At 50.9% G+C, this 19,033-nt stretch overlaps 5 protein-coding genes across 5 annotated transcripts; 1 reads left to right on the top strand and 4 right to left on the bottom strand.

Annotated features, from left to right (window-relative positions):
* Positions 1 to 1,119: 1,119 nt before the first annotated feature.
* On the bottom strand, positions 1,120 to 2,917 carry BU24DRAFT_427488 (FAD dependent oxidoreductase). The gene is made up of 2 exons (XM_033529241.1): positions 2,528 to 2,917; positions 1,120 to 2,212 (listed from the first exon to the last, which is right to left on the bottom strand). The coding sequence occupies exons 1-2, from the start codon at positions 2,750 to 2,752 to the stop codon at positions 1,205 to 1,207; spliced, it is 1,233 nt and encodes a 410-aa protein (XP_033378695.1). The 5' UTR covers positions 2,753 to 2,917; the 3' UTR covers positions 1,120 to 1,204.
* An 8,085-nt stretch (positions 2,918 to 11,002) lies between these two features.
* BU24DRAFT_56797 (uncharacterized protein) lies at positions 11,003 to 11,693 on the top strand. The gene has a single exon (XM_033534405.1). The coding sequence runs from the start codon at positions 11,173 to 11,175 to the stop codon at positions 11,605 to 11,607; it is 435 nt and encodes a 144-aa protein (XP_033378694.1). The 5' UTR covers positions 11,003 to 11,172; the 3' UTR covers positions 11,608 to 11,693.
* On the bottom strand, positions 11,694 to 12,311 carry BU24DRAFT_56798 (uncharacterized protein). The gene has a single exon (XM_033534406.1). The coding sequence runs from the start codon at positions 12,088 to 12,090 to the stop codon at positions 11,779 to 11,781; it is 312 nt and encodes a 103-aa protein (XP_033378693.1). The 5' UTR covers positions 12,091 to 12,311; the 3' UTR covers positions 11,694 to 11,778.
* Positions 12,312 to 14,376: 2,065 nt separating this feature from the next.
* Positions 14,377 to 15,965, bottom strand: BU24DRAFT_56786 (uncharacterized protein). The gene is made up of 2 exons (XM_033534404.1): positions 15,606 to 15,965; positions 14,377 to 15,547 (listed from the first exon to the last, which is right to left on the bottom strand). Exons 1-2 carry the CDS (start codon positions 15,759 to 15,761, stop codon positions 14,636 to 14,638), a joined length of 1,068 nt encoding a protein of 355 aa, XP_033378692.1. The 5' UTR covers positions 15,762 to 15,965; the 3' UTR covers positions 14,377 to 14,635.
* Positions 15,966 to 16,262: 297 nt separating this feature from the next.
* BU24DRAFT_496371 (uncharacterized protein) lies at positions 16,263 to 16,829 on the bottom strand (the record flags this gene model as incomplete). The annotated part of the gene is made up of 2 exons (XM_033534191.1): positions 16,611 to 16,829; positions 16,263 to 16,558 (listed from the first exon to the last, which is right to left on the bottom strand). Exons 1-2 carry the CDS (start codon positions 16,762 to 16,764, stop codon positions 16,263 to 16,265), a joined length of 450 nt encoding a protein of 149 aa, XP_033378691.1. The 5' UTR covers positions 16,765 to 16,829.
* Positions 16,830 to 19,033: the final 2,204 nt, after the last annotated feature.

The raw sequence follows: 19,033 nt of genomic DNA, 5'->3' as shown, positions 1-19,033 counted from the left end.
TCTCTCTCTCTCTCTCTCTCTCTCTCTCTCTCTCTCTCTCTCTCTCTCTCTCTCTCTCTCTCAAATTTTCTTAAACTCTCAAACGCCTCCATATACCCCTTTTCTCTCAACGGTTTTTCTACGGCAACCTTTCTCTCTATGTCTTCATGTTTTCGACTTTCTCAACTTCAACTTTATCGTAATCGTGTGTCACCTGCGACAAAACGCCAGACAGCACACACGCGTCATCATTCAGACATTCAACTAATACAACTACGCCATTAGGACCTGATTCTCGATGCCGGTCTGAAGTAAATTCAATATCTACTCGACCACTGTATCGCGTACACGGTGCATACCTTGGTGCCGTCTAGCCGGCTATCCAAGCAACCCCATCCGACAGAGTATTCTCCCTTTGGGCAGTATCGAAAGTCAACGTCATACTTAGTCGCTCAGTGGCGTACACCTACCTACCTACCTGCATTGACGACTCTCAACGGCAGGAAGTACTTCGACTCGCAATCTCCCGCGGCTTGCGATGTGGTGCGTATACGCTCTCAAACCCCTTCAAATCAATCTCGTTACCGAACCAAGGGGAGGCAAAAGAAATGCAGTGCAGAGAGCGTCAAGCAATGTGGAAAGGCATGGTGGAGGGAGGCTAAATTTTACAGCTTACTTTGCATACGATATGGAATGCTCCCTTCGTGTCTTCGCTCTTTACGCTCTGCTGCGTCAGGGGCGCAAGGCGAGGATTCGGGAGCATGAGCGGTTCGGTCTTTAGCAAAACATTGATGGTTTAACATACGAAAAGGCTGTGCGGGGGAAGGGTTTTAGGTAGCTGTAGTGTTTTTAATTTGAGGAATGGTGATTGGGATTTGATGGTTTGGTGATTGTGGATGTTTTGTGTGATGTTGTGTGTGATGTTGTTGTAGGTTGGGTAAGTGTGAATGATGAGGGGTTCTGTTGGGTTGGTGGGTGTGTGTGTGTGTATGCAATTGTCACCGTAGTCGACCATTTGCCTTCGAGGGCTTTGTGGCGAAGTTTATTGCTGGTTGAGGTATCGGTCTCCTGATGCCTATTCTTCTAGCGTCTGGGTTGACTTGTTCGACTGCGTGAGGATGAAAGATTTTGGTAATCGACCCGACTTCGAAGTACAAGGTGGTATATCGTATTGGTATTTGAGGTTCATTGAACCATGTATATACAATTCACAAACATTATCCATCTACTTATACAACAACCTCTCCACCTCCTCCGCAATCGCCAACGAACTGGTCAACCCAGGACTCTCAATCCCCAACAGATTGACAAACCCCTCAAACCCCTCCTCCTTCTCAATATAAAAGTCCAAAAATCCACCTCCCTTCGCACCCGCCAGCGCCCCCGACCTCCCCAACTTCGGCCTAATCCCCACATAATCCAACCCCACAGCCTCCCTATCAATCCCCGGCAGATACGTCTCAATCTCCCCAAGCGCCGCCTCCAGATTCTTCGCCGACACCGTATAATCCGTCGGATCGTCCGTCCACTCGACATCCGGCCCGAACCTCACCCTCCCCCCCATATCAAGCGTAAGATGCGTCCCGAGCCCACCATGCCCCGGCACGGGAGCCGGATAAACCAACACCTTTGGCTTCGGGGCACCCTTCGCATACGAGAAATACGTGCCCTTCGCGAAGAACGCCTTCCGTCTCCTCTCCTCAGGCATCACCATATTCGAAATATCAATCGCCGCCAACCCCCCCGAATTCACAACCACTTCCGCCGTCACCGTCCCCTCCTCCACCGTCCCATCGCTGTAGCTAGACCTCGTCGTAACCTCCCACCCCCCTTTTCCTCCATCCAGGGGTACAACACCAACGACGTCGCTACCAACCGCACACACGCCCCCCTTCTCTTCAAAATCACCAAGCAGGAACGCCATCAGCGCATGACTATCCACGATGCCCGTCTCAGGGCTCTCGAGCACGCCCGCCGTAGCGCGGACGTCGGGTTCCCTACTCCTTGCCTCCGCGGCGGAGAGGAAACGCGTAGGCACGCCGAGAGTGGTGCTGAGGGAGTGCATGGAGTCGAGGGCGGAGAGCTGGGTGGGGGACTGGGCGACGACCCATTTTCCGCAGGCGTGGTGGGGGATCGAGTGGGCACGGCAGAGGGCGTAGAGGAGGTGCCGGCCGCGGATGCAGAGACGGGCTTTGAGGGAGGTGGGGCCGTAGTAGAGGCCTGCGTGGATTACCTGGGGGGTGTTAGGATTGGTGTTGTTTGGTTTTCAAGGGGGTGGATGTGAATGGGGATGGGGATTGTGTGGGCGTAGAGGGGGGTTTTGAAGAGGGATGAAGTGTGGAGTTTGGGGGGTGATGGTGGTAGATTTTGAAGTTGCTAGCATATCCCATTCTTCCTTTTTATATTGATATCTCTTTTCCCACTATCTCTTCCTCCCCTTTCGCTTCCCGCACATCACAATCACAATGTCTTGAACCCCCCGAACATCCCCTTACACTTCCACACAAGAAAACAAAAAAAAAACACAGAACAAAACGCATTCACGTACCTCAGAGTTCCTCGAACTCGTCTCCGTCCCCACTGCCCCATGCCGCTCAATCAGCACCGTCGACGACCCATCCCCCCGCGACTGCAGCTGCCGCGCCACCGCCAACCCTACCACACCGCCGCCGATGACCGCGTGCGTGAAGTCGGCGCTGCGTCGTGTGCTGTGAGAGAAGAAGCGAGCGCCTGTGTGGGTGATGCGTGGTGCTGGGATAGCACGTGAGAGCATTTTCTGGGGAGCGAGCGATGTTCGGAGGGAGATGAGATGATGTGGTTGGCTGTTTGAGGGGTTTAGGGGGAGTGCATTTGGTGATTGGGGTGGGGTTTTATGACATGAATGTTCTTGGGGAGCTTGATGTTTTTCTTGATTGATTCAATTGATAGATGATGGTTGATAGTGAGGTTAGCGTGGTGGTTGTTGATGAGATGACGTTGAGTGGTAGGCTTTGGGGCTAGAACTAAATGGGTAAAGACGCTGGGTTTATTGGCACTTCATGTGGAGTTTTGTATGGTCTTACTGCGGAACAGTCTTTTGAGAATGTGAGATGTGTTAGAAGAGGGTATGGTATTGGATGGGAATTGATAAGTTGAAAGCGTTGGTATGATGTGGTGTGTATCGCATGTCTGTTGGTTCACGTATAGTGAAATCGTTGGACTTGATTCAGAGCTATGTCAATCATGGAAATCGACGTTACTCAAATATCGCAAGAATTGTAATTGGATGAGTCAATATCCAAATGTGCCTAAGAGGCTTTCAGTTATTAGGTCATGGCATACGTCGACTGAAATGGTATTTGCACCTGAGTGTGGAAGTTTACCAGATGCAGCACCAAAGGTAAGTAGCATCGACTTCCCATAATTTCCCGCAAAGAGCATAGAAACCGCGATAAAGAGATGTATCACCCCTGTTTAACCTTCCTAGCGAGGTCTTTTCTGAATTTAGACCCTGTGTCTGTACGAAATGTACATCGACATCTGCATGAGCAATTACAAATCGTCCGTGATCAGCAACTAAAATGAAGGTAAATCCCCACAAACTAGATTGAAATGGCGATAAAGCTAACAATACTAATTTTGGATACTTTTGAATTAGTTTAATTAAGGAATAAAGGGTTCAAGGGTTCAATAAGGGTCCATAACATCGCACTGTTGCGCCATACTTTCGGACGCGCTAAGTTAACCTACGACTATAGCAATTAAATTCCGCGAGAGCAACGCTTTGTTAACTAACGCAGGGTAATTCATGCCAAATGTCACTGGAGATCCTAATCTCGATATTGCATAGACAACTAAGAAGCATAATTTCCCACAATAGGTTGCTCGTTTCGACCACGATGCCATCCATCCAACCCACCTCTCGCCACCCACATTGACACGTCGAACGATCGTCTAGTACGACACCTGCAACGCGATGGCTATCTAACAGAAAACTGAAGGTAGTACTGAGGCACCTAATGCCTCATGCCCAAGTACGTACATACACACGCTGCACCACCCTTGACGCATCCCATGTCCCCCCACACCCGCGTCGCATCTACCAGCACCACACCATCAACCACCCACACAGATACACAAAAACCCCAAACCAGAAACTCCCCAATCCGGAAAATCAGGTCCCTAATCATCAAATCACCAGTACTGTACATTCTCTCACACAGTCACGCATGAAACACTCCGAATGACCAACACCGAACACTAACCCCAAAACATACACACACACACTACAACCTCCCCCCTCTCTCCCCCCACCAGCACCATTTGCGCCATCTTTAATCTCGACTATTTTTCTATAGGTCTAGATATGTCGGTCGGTGTCTCCGGTACGCTTGCGAAACACCTCGGTGGCGAAGCCGCGTGTCGAAAAGGGAAAGTGGAGGGGAAAGTGGGATATTGCAATACTTGAATTGTCACGAAGATATGCAGGTTGTAATTGGATAGATGGATGGATGGATGGATGCTAAATACATTATCTGGCCGAGGTAGTTGATTGTAGTGGCGAAAGGTCACGAAGGACACACAGTGGTGATAGATACTCGTTTGAGAGTTTCCTTATTTGACTTGGTAATGATGCATTGGGAGTTTCATTCTTCATGCAGAGGGAACTTTTCGTGATAGATGGATGGGGTTGGTTTGATCGTTTGTATGGATGCACATACATGGGGATGGTAGATAGACAGACGAGATACTGTACCTGCATGCTTTCCTCCATCCATTCACTCACTCGGCCAGTCCCGCGTACTCGGCCGGGCAAGGATACGACCGTCCCTTCCAACCCTTACGGTTTGGGGTGTTTATTTTCGACAAAGCCAGGGTGGGTGTGTGTGGCTATGGAAAAGCCTGCAGATTGTGGGGGAAGGGCCTTTCGTTTCTTCGTTTGTGCTCGGGTGCCTACCGAAGGAACCTTGTGTTTCTACGGTTACGGTTACGATTACGGTTGAGGGAGGATTTGTTTCAAGCTGGAGGCCTCGCTTTCAGGGCGGAAGGGACCAAAATCGTCCGGGCGAGGGACGTGAATCCAGGTACATACATACACGCGAGGAGAGAGGACAGGGAGGGAGGGGAGTGGTAGGGGCGGATGCTGTGTGTACGGTAGGTGAACAACGGTCGGTCTGACCGTACATCGTACGTAGTATTGGGAAAAGTCAGAGAACGTTTCAAGATCGTCCCAATTGGGGAATCCTCCCATAGAGTAATCTGCTGGTTGCCAAGTGGGTTGGCTGGGTACAGAAGGTTGGTCATCTAGGTCTTTGCGTGCGCATGCAGGCTGGCTGTCAGGTTGGAGGTACATACGCCCGACCCAGGACTCGGGTCGCTATCAGAGGAAGAAATCTAGACTGTGGGTGATCAGATGGGGTAATACTAAGGACCTCAGGTTTCTTTCTCTTTCCGGCCATGGCGATATCGCGAATGTCTAGTTGTGTAAATCATGTGGGTTTGTACATTAGTCGTCGACATCGAGGTTCTTCGTACGAGGGCCAAAACAGTGATGATCCACCAATCAACCATGCATGCCATACACCGAGTAAGCCAATACAGTGGCGAAACGAAAACTCTGAATTCAATGTCTTTGATTTCGTTTTTTGATTTTGTTCGCAGAGAGGATTTCATGGCGATACTCGGTGCTAAGGCCCAAGGCCCAGTCCACTTATCGCCATCCCACATTTGGTTCGTGGCCGAGGCCAAAACAATCAACAGTCCCAGAACGACTCACCCAGAAACGAGCGTGAGATTTCCAACCCACAGACTATACGAACATGCGGTACCTTGCAGCATCGATCCCTCAATCCTGTTCTACACGCACGCACGTACGCACGCTCGCAAGCCACTTGACCTCGTTCTTCACAGTGCGAGAGCGACCGTTTACCGTACAACAGCTTACCTGCGGGTGTTTGCTTTTGCAGAGCTGCTGGGTGAGAGTCCGGTCAGGCCCCTACGCCTCGAGCATCTCTAGGCGAGAATTTTGGCTCTTATGGTTTGTTTCGAACTCACAGTGCTCGTATCCGAGTGCTTGTGTAGGACCTGAAACAAAGCGTCCGACCCAATGGTCATACTCTGTCTGAGCCACTCTTATTCCCCCGCCAAGCGAATCTCGCTTTTTGGGCCTTAGCTGCGAGGAAGGAAGAATGGAAGGAGCATTACAGGGAATGATTTTGGGTTGGAGGAACAGAAGCAGTGAGAATAGACTTAGCCTCGTTGTGGTGTATGTACGTACAGCTGATTTACAGGGTCTGGGCAGGGGTTGGTCAACGTGTTGAAGGGATCCCCAGGGTCAATGTTGGAGATGCAGAATGGGGTAGGAGGGTGTCGAAAATAAATGATGCGAGGCTGGGGAAAGCAACGCAATGACAATGTTTGCACTGTTCCTGCATGCAGGGAAGTTTCGAAAAAGGGTTTGTAGGATTGAACTGCTCTGTGTAGATAGGTAGGTAGCTAGGTAGGTATGCATGCACAGTATAGTGAATGGGACTGGCATGTGAGAAGGGCTCTGAGCACTTGACGGACGTTTTCTTCTAGTGCTCTCGGGGACTATTCTACAGACGCATGTTTTCGGAATGCAGGACGTACCTTGCCGATTATCGAAAGGCTACCATGGCGTGCTGATCCCTCTCCAAGCAGTTCTTTAGTCTCTTGGTACGTACCCGAAACATATTTTAAGGACGGCCCATATCGGCAGGATGAGGTACTCGGGGGGAGTAGGAGCGGAAAGGTCCCACGTTCCGCCACCTCATGGGAACACTGGCGTAGCCCTACGACAGCATCTATCATGTTTCTCTCTGGTCGAGTGGAGGTGGAGGTGGAGTCGGAACAGGGGGTCGGGGGAGGAGGGCGTCAAAGTAGTTTCTGAGTTCGGTTAGATTCATGTCAGCCACAAATCGTGAACTGGGACTGGGTCTTGGGGTGTATGCTAATCATTCCATCGCTCGTTCGGCAGGTTGATTTTTGCAGGTAATAATAGCCATATGGGACTATCGAAAGGTTTGGGGGTCAATAACTATGTTGTTGGCTTTTCTACTAAAGCGGATCTTGCGGATACGCCATCATTGCACAAGATCCATCCTTCCCGTCAAAGATCAGGTCTGTGTACACTTACTACTACACAGCCGGTAGGATACTTACAATAGCTGCCGATGGCTTACCTAGTTAGTTGAAGGGCCATTCGTTGATTAATTGCGAGGACGGTTCGGTATATGGGACGCACATCCACACCTGTTCTGCCCGTGCTCGCTATCCTATCCCTATGGAGTATTTTGTGAAGACCGTGCACACATGGGGAGGCTGACTTGCAGTATCAGCCATACCCCATACAGACAGTTCGTACCATTGAAGTCTAGATTGATTGGGGGTCTTACTGTATGTACATGTACAAGCCTCGCGAGATTTGGAGCATCGTCCAATCATGTTACCGATCGAGGGTCTATTGCCTACGTACCTGATGAGGCAATAATCTTGATCAGGTAAGGAGGTGGGTGAGATAGATCTTGTCCAACATTGCCGAGCGTGAGCAAGAAGATGGTCAGATTCAGGGTCGTAGTCATGGTACGGACAGGGTCATGGTCAGCAAAAATCCAGCACTGTGAGGTGGAAAATCGCGTGACTTGAGCATCGCCCTGGAAAGGATTTAAGCTTGAACGGTTTTGATTCCTGATAGTAAGGCGCGCGAGAATCCATCCCCACCTTGTTCCCTGTCTGGAGGGTCTCAAGGGAAGAGGGTGGATGTGGACTAAGATGTCGGATCGCTGCGTGCGAGAAGCTGGGTCCAAAACATCATTTGCGAATTGAGGCAAATGGGAGGACTAGTGAAGCAACTTGTGATAGTAATAGGCCAATCCGAGTTCACGATGAAGAAAAATGCCTTGGGCTTGAGGTAAAACTTTTAGTCTTAGTTCGTTCGAAACATTTTGGCGGGACCATCCGCTTTGCCTGTTTGCCTGTCGTTACGGTCGGTTGTATCTAACTTGCAATGATTCATGACCAGCGCCGCCAACTCCCACGATCAACAATTCGCCGAAGTACTTGCCATGGCCCATGTCCACCGTATCTGATCTCACTGGCTTGATGGATCTAACGTTCTTGAGGTATTCATGAAACGATCCAATCCAGGATTTTCTCTTCGACGAAGCGGGGCGAGGCCATTGGTGGTGGCTCTTCTCCTCGTCTTCCATTTCGCCCTGCACCGCGCACCAGCACGTGGTGAGAAGAGAAATAGGAAAGAGGAAGCGGGATATACCACCCTTTGGAATCCAACATCCTGACAAGAACACGCGAGAACTAGGGAACCAGGCGTTGAGAGGGAGCTAGAGAAAAACTAGACTCGTGGCTGACAGCTTGTCATACGTGAGAAAGGATTCTGTGGAGAGGGTGATGAATTGTAGCTTGCCTCCCACCACCAGCAGTTCCACCACCAACACCATCGCCGAGGTACCTTTCACTGTCATCGCATCCATTGTAGGGAGAGACATTGTGAGGGAGAAGGAACCGGTATACCCAGTCTGGATAAGATGCGCCCAAGCCAGGTGACCATTGAGTGATGGCTAGACGTTTCCAAATGATTATGGCTGGTGGGAAAGGCACACTCTGCCTCTACTGCACGGCACCTATGACCTTCTCTCTCTCTCTATCTGCCTGCTCTCGTACGCCGCTCTCGTGTTGAGTGGCACAATGTCTCTGATATTTGCTCAAGTCTGAGGCTGGCCTTGGCCCAGTCCATCACCTCGCAACACACCAGGCACCGCACTGCACATCGCACCCCGTACTGGGCATCATACACTGGGTGGTACAGTCTGGTGCTCGATCCATCGCAATCAATCGCTTCTCGGCCATCACGTTGCATCCAAAGTAACTAGGCAAGCGCTTGCGGCGCGCAGGTTATGACTTAGCGTAAACAGCTAATGCTGGGGCGATTCACAAAACATTTTATTGAAATCTGCCGGCGGCGTAGAAGACGACATGAGGGGCGAAGAGCGGCACAGCGACCATTGCCATTGAGCTGCCTTGTATCTTGAGATGTTTCCGTCCCGCAAACCGTGTAATCGGACCGTTCGCGACGACTGCATAGGTCGAGGGATGTAGGTAATTGGATGGGGGAGTTGAGGGACTATGCTCAGTGGAAGCACGCTGGTGGAGAGGTACAGCAGTTTGGGAGGGGGAGGGAGGGGCGGGCCGTGGCGCGATGCGCAGTCGGCATCTAGTTACAGCGAACAACACCACCACCCAGCGTGCTGCGTGAACCTATTTTTTCCACTTCCCCTCCCGCCTTCGCCTCCATGGCTGAGCCTCGTTCGTCCAATTTTCCTATGGAGGCTTATCCACCAACCGTTTTCTCCTGCTCGTACTGGCACGCCTGGGTAGTGGAGAGAAGGACCCTTGATTCCAGTCCTAGTTCAGGTTCATAATGCCAACTGATTCCAATCAATTAATGTCAGCGGAAGCACCATGTGGGGAGGGGAAGGGGAGGGTCCCTCGTCTCATTACTCCACTTCGCGTTGCTGGGTAAGGTATGGATGTCTTACTTTTGGGGAACGCACGAGTCGAGATGGGGGTGATGATCGAGAGGCGTTCTGCATGTGCTCCTCTATACGGGATGGAGACTGTGAGGCGTGGTGCAGAAGGGTTTTGTAAGGAGAAATGGGTGAGGGATGATGATGTTTTGCGCGCGAGCTATGCATCTTCCTTCGACACAGGGTGCCGACGCACTGCGATGCGCTGTGATTGCGATAGCTCCTTCGCACTGCCATAGAGACAGAGTCTGCGATGCGATACGATGCGATTTTGAGGGAGCAGTCTCGCTGTAATCAATCGCCTTATGGTGCGTGCCAGTACAGTGCGACTGAGTAGAGGGTGAACGAACACACGAACGAGAGGCGCAGACGTCAAGCTTCAAGGTACGCTTGTAGATGGGCGTTACCTAGACGGATTAGATCAGCGAAGCCAGGTGCTGCGGCCAGACGGTACAAGAAATCATCATGCCATTTTTCTCTACAAGAATAGAAGACCCAGAGGGGTTCAGGCAACCAGACGGTTAGGAAGCAATGTTGGAGAGTCGTGATTGACCCAGCGTGTTGGAATATTTGCATATACATGAAAGATTTGACCAACAGGTCCAATCCGCGAAAACAATCAATCACCAACCAGATAACCAGTTCATTTAATCAATCAGTCAATCAAATTCCAACTGCCCCAATAGGATGAAGACATAAAGGTACATGTCTACTGTCTAGGGTTTGTTTCCTAAGGAAACCCCAGGATAAGGTGTTTACCACTCCAGCCGATCCGACCAACCCTAATCCGGATAAACCCACCAACACCGATCCTAGTCCCGTAGACTCCTCTACCAATCAGACCCCTACAGCTCCATGCAGATGCAGCATGGGTATCCCCTGAGCAAGCGACCAGGACTGAGCGGTTTGCTGCAGGGGTTGCGAGGGACAGAGCCAGGATGATGATGATGGTGATGGGTGTGGACTGGGATAGTCAAGACGGGTAGGCAGGGATGAGGGGGACGGACCGCAATGTGGTACAACAACGACAGTCCATCGATGATCATCCATGAACAGAAGACAGGGCCATGCAAAGATGGATTTGTTTTGTTGCTGTTCTGTCATCCTGTCGTCTGTCGTCTGTTCGGTCCAAACAAGGCTAGATTGCGCGCACCCCATCCGCCCCCCGGTTACCCCCGGCTAGTTTACATTTTCAAGCGACCCAGGCGCTGGGACGGACACATACTGCTCTACTGTGTACCTTACTACGTAGGAGATGGATGTGGGATCAATGTACTGTGTGAAGTGTCGTAATCTTCAACGCATCCGCATCCCGCATCCGCATCCAGATTCCAGAGTCCTGTCGGATCGCAGTCCCAGTATTAAATCAAATGAAAAAGAGGAAGTGGAATCTGCAATCCGCTGCTGCATCTTTAGCGAAATGTGTGCGTCACCGAAGCCCAGTGGAGAGCGATTGGAAACGTAGCGGCGGACTTCTACTACACAGTATACATTGTACATTGCCTAGGCATAGTATGTAACTCCACCACAATCATACATACACACATACAGCAAAAACGTAAAACATCCATCCTCTTGCATCCATTAATTGTTCCTTGCAAGGCAGGACTCGTGCCAACACACGCATACATACCTAGGTACTTACACACGTATGATACATACATACATCCACAAGACACACATACATACACATAAAACAACACTCAACAACACAAGGCACACCCAATACCTACCCGTGCTTGATTCACAATGTGACGTCGCCGTCCTCTCCCCTTCCCCTCCTTTCACCACCACCACCGTCGTCACCATCACCATCACCATCACCATTCGCTCGATCAATTCCCTCGGACAAACCTCGTTTCGATTGCCTCCTTCTCCTCCTCTCCCCAACTCATCCCCTCACCATCCCCGATCCCCAAACAAGCATGTCATCGATCTGCTCTCTCCCTCTCTCTCTCCTCTCACGCCAACCCACCCAACTCGGCCGGCCATATCCCACAACTCCGTCCGTAGCCAAACACACACCCCTCCACCTGACTTAGCATTCCCAAACGCACATTGTCTTCACCAGGCACTTCTTGCATGATAATCCTCACGTTGCTGGAATATCAGGAGGCGTTACGTTACGTACGTCTGTATGTATGCACGTGTATACGTAGGTGGGCATGTTGGGTGCAGTAGGTTTTACGAACACGAGTACGACAGTACCCCAGCAGCATCCTGCGTTGGCGAGCGATCCTTGGCATCGACTCAACCTTCATAGTACCTCGTAGTGTAGTAGTATTAGTAGTAACAGTATCATCATGCACGACTCTGGTTGTTCATTCAGTGGCGATCCGAACTGCCGAGTGGGGAGAGAAAGGGTGAAAGGAAAGGAAACGATGCATGCGCGGCGACGACGCGGTGCGTAGATCTTTTCAGCCTCAGCTTCTCGTTTCCTCGTGTTCGCGATACCGTAGGTTTGGTAGTTAGGAGTTGCAGAGGGGGGAAAGGACAGCGGTGAGCGAGAAAAACTGCGTGTTTTGGTTCGTATCGTGATGTGGGTTTTATAGTAGATGCGTGCGTACATACGAAGGCGTGTGGTTGCGTGCTGTGGTGGGAGGGGGAAGCGGCTGATAAGCACGTGGAGATGTGCCGGGGAAGGGGGAGGTTATTTTAGACAATTTGTGGGCCTTGGATGTTGAGAGAGGGATGGTAGGGGATGTGGGGGATATTTCGTATTCGCAGATGGCGATTTGCGTCGTTGAGAGAAGATTTGGGTTGATGGGGGAAGGTGCAGGCTAATTTCTAAGAATATAATCGACATCGTTGTATAGAGTTCAGGTGGTTGCTGGGAACGAATGGGATGTGGGGTTGATGGAACATCTCAAGTCGATTGGGAAAACAAAAGAGTTCATAGTACAGTAGTGTATGGAACTGCATTAACCGGAATCAGAGTTGATAGAAAGAATAGAAGAATAAAATAAATAATAATGATAATAGTAATTGGCGAAGTCCACTTCTGTACATCATCTAGACGATCATCTCATCACTACCACTCTTGCATCACAGCTCCCCACGCCGAACGAGCCTCACATCGCCTGAGGCTCTCCCAACCTCGTACATCCACCTTCAAAACAACTCCACCGCATATCACACACATGCACCACCAATCTAACACTAACATCACCTCCAAGGGAAAAAATAGCTAACAACGGAGCTTTTGTAACCCGTCGTCGTCATTGTCCGCCGCACATCACGGATCCCTTCCTTTCTCATGTTTGATTATTCATCGTCCCCAAAACCCAACAGCTACAATCCAATACAATCGAGCGTCTTGGAATCAGAGTGTGGTGGCGATATCGAAGGAAGGTAGAAGCGTAAGTAGGCGTAATGCTTCGGACGATCGCATCTATCTACTTATCGAACTAGATCTTTCATGCATGCGTGTTCGCGTGTAGTGTGTAGTGTGTGGTGGGGGTAGTTTCTGCACTTTATGCGTTTGAGATGAAGAGTAACCTTGAATTGGAATGTCATTGATTTAATTGTGGGTTTCGTCATTGTATTGTCACGTCGCGGTCGCCGTGGTCGTTGGTTTAGTCGTCTATGTAGCTTGTAGTCGTAGTTGTAGATAGTCGTGTGAGGTTAGCCTAGCGAGACATACCATACCTACCCTCAGTTCGAACTTCGCAGCTCGTACGAACTCACCCACTTCCTACACACCCACGCATAACACACACAGCATAGCACAACCGCAGTGGGAAGCTCGATAGAAAATCTCCCTCCCATATACGCACATACCGTACACAGTAATGCCAGGTCAGTCAGGTACAGCAGCGTAGCTACCCACCCCACCGCAAGGTACCGCATCGCACCGCACCGCATTTCTATTTTTGCCTCGCCCACCATGCCATCCCAGGCGGTAGGATGTCCACTTCGAGTCATGCGAGCACACAGCGCGGGTGTGTGCGTTGCGTGTAGGGCAGGGGAGGGCAGGGCTATGCGCGGGGCGCGGGCGGAGGGCGGCCGACTTTGCTTGCTTCGTGCGAATACATAGGTACACTTTGCACTGTAGAGTACCTGTTGGTTCTGTGTGTCTATCGACAATGCGAATGGGATGGTTCGCCCGCCCTGTGACTGTGAAGGGCAAGGGAATTAGAATTACCCACCCTATAATTCACCATCGAAGAATCGATAATCAGCAGGTGGTATTTCGGCCATGTGCGTGCCGTGCGACGACCCCCGAGAGAGGGAAAAGTGTCATGTTGACAGAATGGCTGTTCGGTCTCGGGCAAAGCAGCAGGTTGGAGGACGGCGGTGGTATGTGTGGATAATGTCTACAGATGGTTAGACCGGGCGGATGCTGGGGGGTGATTGGTTGGGATGGAGGGTGTGCTTAGCCGGTTGGGGGTTAGCGTAGGGTAATGCGGCTTCGGGCATTAATAGACGAGGGAGAGCGAGAGAGAAAGAGGAGAGGAATAAGGCACGTCGGGGACGGAAGGGGATTGAAGTAGTGGTAATATGTACGCGGAGTACTGTGCACCTTTTTCTTTTCGATCGATCGATCGATGAGGGTGATGATACAGTAAGAGGGAACAGAATGTGTGTGATTAGACATAATTTGACTTTGCTATCTGCTTTGAACGTTGGCTATCTCACACCGACACCGCTGACTTGTCGGTGATGTGTTTTTGTTGCGAAAATGAACTCCCAAGTTGCGCGACAACGCCGTGTTTACATGAATCCCTTTCCGAAAAAGAAAAAAGACAGATCGTGGTCTGTCGACATGACGATGATAATGATACCCGAGTATGATGATGATTGATGGTGATGATGATCATGACGACGACGTAGTAGTGTAGTGTAGTGTACCTATGCAAATGACCCAAGACCGCGCGATGCCCTCGCAGTAAGAGAAAAAGAAAAAGAAAAGACCAAATCCCAGCACAAGGGTATTTTGAAAAAAGCAGGACGTAACAATAAGAGAGCTAATGTCGTTTACAACCGCGTAGTACATTTATTTGAAAACAAGAGACGAGATCCTCCCAATACCGAAATCGAAAGTAACGTGATCAGACGTGCAGGGTGAGACACAACGCCGGAGCAGTGCGTGCCCCAGATCGGCGAAAGCACATCTAGTAAGCAGCAGTGTGAAGCATGTTGTCATCCCAGACTTGTGGAGATTTTGACATGGCCTTTAGGCTGTCGAAGTACGGTGTGGATGTCTCTTGGTGGCCCATGTACGTCGGCCACTCGTCCTGGTTGTTGTTGGGTGACGAGTCGAAGTCATGCACGGAGCTTTCGCTCATGGAGAGTGCCGGGACTGCGCGGGAGTGAGGGAGCTGCGGAGGCGACATGGAGACGGCTTGGTTGGGCCAAGCATTCATCGGTCCCGGTGAGCCACAGAGCGGTGTCTCGAATGTGCCCATCGATCCCATCGAGGTTGTGTTGACGACGTCTGCTTCAGATCCTGACCACAGTTGATCGCTGGGCATGAGACCAGGCACTTCGTCACCGAAACCAAGGCCAATGGGGATCTGCCCGTCGTGCGTCCATGTTGATTGGTCCATGTAAGGGTCGAAGGGGTCCATGATGTTCACTGGCTCGTTGTAGACGACGGACTCCGGAGTTTGCGGAGTCAAGCGTCCGGAACTAAGGTACTTGTTCTTCTCGAGGGGAGGTTGTGTGTAGGCGGACATGTTCTGCTCTGGACTACTTGAATACGAATAGCATTCATCGACGATGTGTGGGGTGTAGGTTTGGAGGGGAGTGAGCATGGACATGGTAGCAAAGTCTGGTCGGTGTTGGCCGAATTTGGCTGCTTGGTGGAAGTCCATCTGTGAGACGGCACGGACGAGGCGGTGCCTGTCTGGGACGCTCCTTGGCGAGCTGTGCCTGCTCATGTTGGGGATGGAGTTTGTCGTAGGATACCTCTTGGGAGACACCAAGTGTTTCCTTGGGTTGCGGTAGCTGTTGTCTGAAGTTCTCCTGGTTGAGCGAGGCTCGCATTGGAGACCCTTGGCTGTGCAACGGGAGCAAGATGGTACCTGACATGAGTGTTAGCTACTTGCATGTTGTCATGGCAGACAGACGTGGGGCACCAACCAGCTTGTCGCATTTCGTCTTTGCTTTGGCGCAGATTGTGCAGGCAATAGCTCTTCTCGACGACATCTTGGTGTATGGGTTGTGGTACTTGGGTAGTGCCGCTGGAGGTTGAGAAGTTGGGTTGGTATTGGGGTCGACCTTGATAGAGGAGTTCATGGCAGAGAGGTAAGGCGAAGGTTGATGACAAGATAAGTGGGCGGCAGTGGGTGGATGTATTCGAAACCTTTGTGGAGGAGAAGGTGACGGAATGGATGAGAGGAGGAGGACAGAATGATATATACGTAGCGAAGGCTCGATATGTATTTGAAGAGGAGTAATGGAAGAGCTTGAGGAACTGTAGTGAAATCCAAAGGAGTAGACACAGGTACGTGTGTTATACTATATGCTCGAGTCCAGTTGCTGTGAGAAGCCCGCGGGCTTGGCGGGGTTTGGTAGGGCCGCTTCAACGGTTGCCCTGTGCAGGATTTTGATTCAGATGTTGGCGCCAAAAAGGTGAAAGTTCAGGTTACTTTCACTGTAAGCTAAGCGAATATTCCATGCTCGTCCGGACCGGCTTGATGGTGGAGAGGTGACCAGAGTGACAATCCTCAAGGTCTTCAGACATGGTCCCTGGCGCCTACGCCTAGGCTGGCTCTGCTGGGGTCCCTTGCCACCATCCTAACCCCGGCATGGTGATCCACTTGGATGGATGCAGCAAAATGCAGCAAATGCATTTGCTCGTTTCAGCTGAGCAGATAGCGCGGCAGGGGGGGAGTTCTGCATGGCTGACAGGGCCAGGGCTAGGGTGGCACCGCCGCCCACGATGATCTGACCACCAACGATGGTGGGTGTGTGGGTGGTGGTGGTGGTGGTGTTGATGGTGGAGGTCATGGTCCAAGGTCCATGATAGTCCATGGGAGAGTCGGCATGGTCCCGAGGTGTGGCTAGAGGAAGCCATGCAGATGCCGGACAGCCTTGTTACATCGATAAGAACGAGCCAGAGCTAATGCCTCACCCTTCCCTCACGTATGCCTGCCCAGGCCCAAATCAATCGCAAACGGTCGGGAGCAGAGATGTGCAGAGCCTTACCCGCGCCGAATGTAGCAGCCTCGTGCAGAATGGGCGCAATTGGCAAGTTTAGATGCAGTTCGCGCGGTCGTGTCACGAAACTCAACTCCATGATGGACGAAGCGGGCAGTGAACTCCATTGTACATGTTCACCGGCGGCAGACAATTCGCGGGGAGGATATCATTTCGTTTCCGTTGAGCATTCAGGCGTTTGCTATGCCTCTCCAATACAGCATGCAGAGCGGGTGTGAAGGCGGGCGCTAGGCGATGGGGGCGCAGGTTATTGGATTATTGGGGCAGAGATGTACCCAAAAAGAGAACCACCCACCTAGGTAATAGTCACCTACCTACCCAGGTAATTAGGTACTCACTCTACCTTCCTATGCTGCGGCAGTAGCAATATCGACATGCGTTTTCCATAAGAGGCCAAAACGCTTATACTGATTAGTGGTGAGATGTGAATAGCCCCAGCGTCCGGACTCTGCTGCTTTGGATGCAATGTATGCGTACGCATGGCCCATCTCCATTGCATGGCATGGCATCATGAAGGGGAGGGGGGAGACATCGAAAGGTACTTGCAGACCTGGCGCACTGTGGAAGCTCCACTGTACGGGACTGTCAAGCAGCGAGTGCACGAGACTAGTTGCCTTCCACACGCGCCTTCTCCGATGCCAGCGAAGGTCAGTCTCAGGTACTGTAGAGCACAGTGTGCAGTGTGTATGGTGAGCGAGTCTGTGTGGAGGTGGAGATGGGACGACGTAGACGTGGAGGTGGGAGAAGCGCGAATGAACGCGCAGCCTCGGGTCAGAAAAAGTAAAAGCAATTGTAGCACCAGTGCTGTGGCCAATCAGAGCATCTCCTGGGCGGGCCCAAAGTGGTAAGTATCTAGGTCGGGTTTGTATCCGTCCTTCCTGTACGATTGTATCCGAACTTCCTCCCTCAGGAACTTGGAAAATGCCTGCCAGCTTTCGATTCCATAATGAATTCAATTATTGTTCCATCTCTCTTGTAAAGGAAAGGACTACTTTCCTTTAGCCTGCAGATTGTGAATCCTGACTACACGTACCAAGAAGTATGTGTCAACAATCCCACTAAGAACCTCCAAGTGTCAGACCTCCAACCTCCATTAGGATCTGCTTATGGCGTGTCCCATTCTGCGAATCCACAACACGAGCGATGATACACCACGACAGACTACCGTCACAAGACTTTCCTCTCTCGTCGAAATGGAGTAATGTGTGATCCACCGATAAGCAAGCCACGGTTCAACATGCTACGCAACGACCTCAGGGCCCTATGCTCCAGCCCTACAGCAGATGATTGTCCAGGATCAACACATTCATTTCGTTTAGTGACTCTATGCTTGAATCTCTATCTCTAAGAATATCTCTCCATCGTAGCTTATCGACTATTCGGCTTGCTCCGACATTACGACTTCCCTATCGTCATTATGCAAAACGAGAGAGGTAGGTAGCATCCCAGAACGCATAGATCAAACCCATGCATACATCGATCGCCTCCATCGCGACGACATCCAAGAATAACGATCTTCACTTCCTTCCGAATTGTATTCTGTTATCGTTTGTAATACTCCGAAACTCACGGCTTGAATCTTTCTCCCATGTCCCTCGACGTGCCCATCGACGTTATGCAGGAGGTGATGACCACAATCTCAGAACAAGCTACTAATCATCGAGCAGACAATGCGACAGGAAAAAGCAGATCCCAGCACTAGGTAACATTTTTTTTTTCTCCTTCCCCAGTGGTAGGACCTCGTCTCGTCTCACCCTCTGTTTGGGGCCGACTGAAAGAGGTTGTATTGGATTCCCACATCTTTTTCTGTAAGCGTACTAGGCGGGCCGTCGAAACAGGGTTGGGAGAGGGTGTGTGAATTGAATGGTGCTTCGAGAAAAATGATTGAGAAAGTCCGTAGGATCGCGACACTCTGAAACTAAAGATGCTCGTTTTTGCTTTGTACGAACATCATTCCAGCCCTATCGTCGGAGGTTTTGGAAACCACCGTAACCCTTCGTATCGACGCGGCTAGTAGTCGAGAATTGTCGTTGCTGCAGATCTATATGGAGAGATCAAACCTCGGATCTTGGAAGGGAGGGGTTGGTCGGGTGGTGGATACCCACCCAGAGATGTCACAATGGCAATAATTGGGGTTGGTTAGTTGGCGAGCAGGGGCGGGTGAGGCTGCTATGTGACAGGCGATCGTATTCTTGCTATGTAATGGAAAAGAAGGGTATACCCAAAGTTTCGAATCGGAAAGCCCCTTGCACAGTGTTTCGAGATTCGTTACAAGACCGAATGTGTGGGCTTGTTCGCTCTGGTCTGGGTAGGTGGACAAGACAGGTGCAGATGCACTGATGCAGTGG

This window comes from Aaosphaeria arxii (assembly GCF_010015735.1).
Source record: "Aaosphaeria arxii CBS 175.79 unplaced genomic scaffold BU24scaffold_11, whole genome shotgun sequence".
Lineage (NCBI taxonomy): Eukaryota > Fungi > Ascomycota > Dothideomycetes > Pleosporales > Aaosphaeria > Aaosphaeria arxii.
The sequence above is the reverse complement of the archived record's forward strand: the minus strand, read 5'-3'. Positions and strand labels throughout refer to the sequence as shown.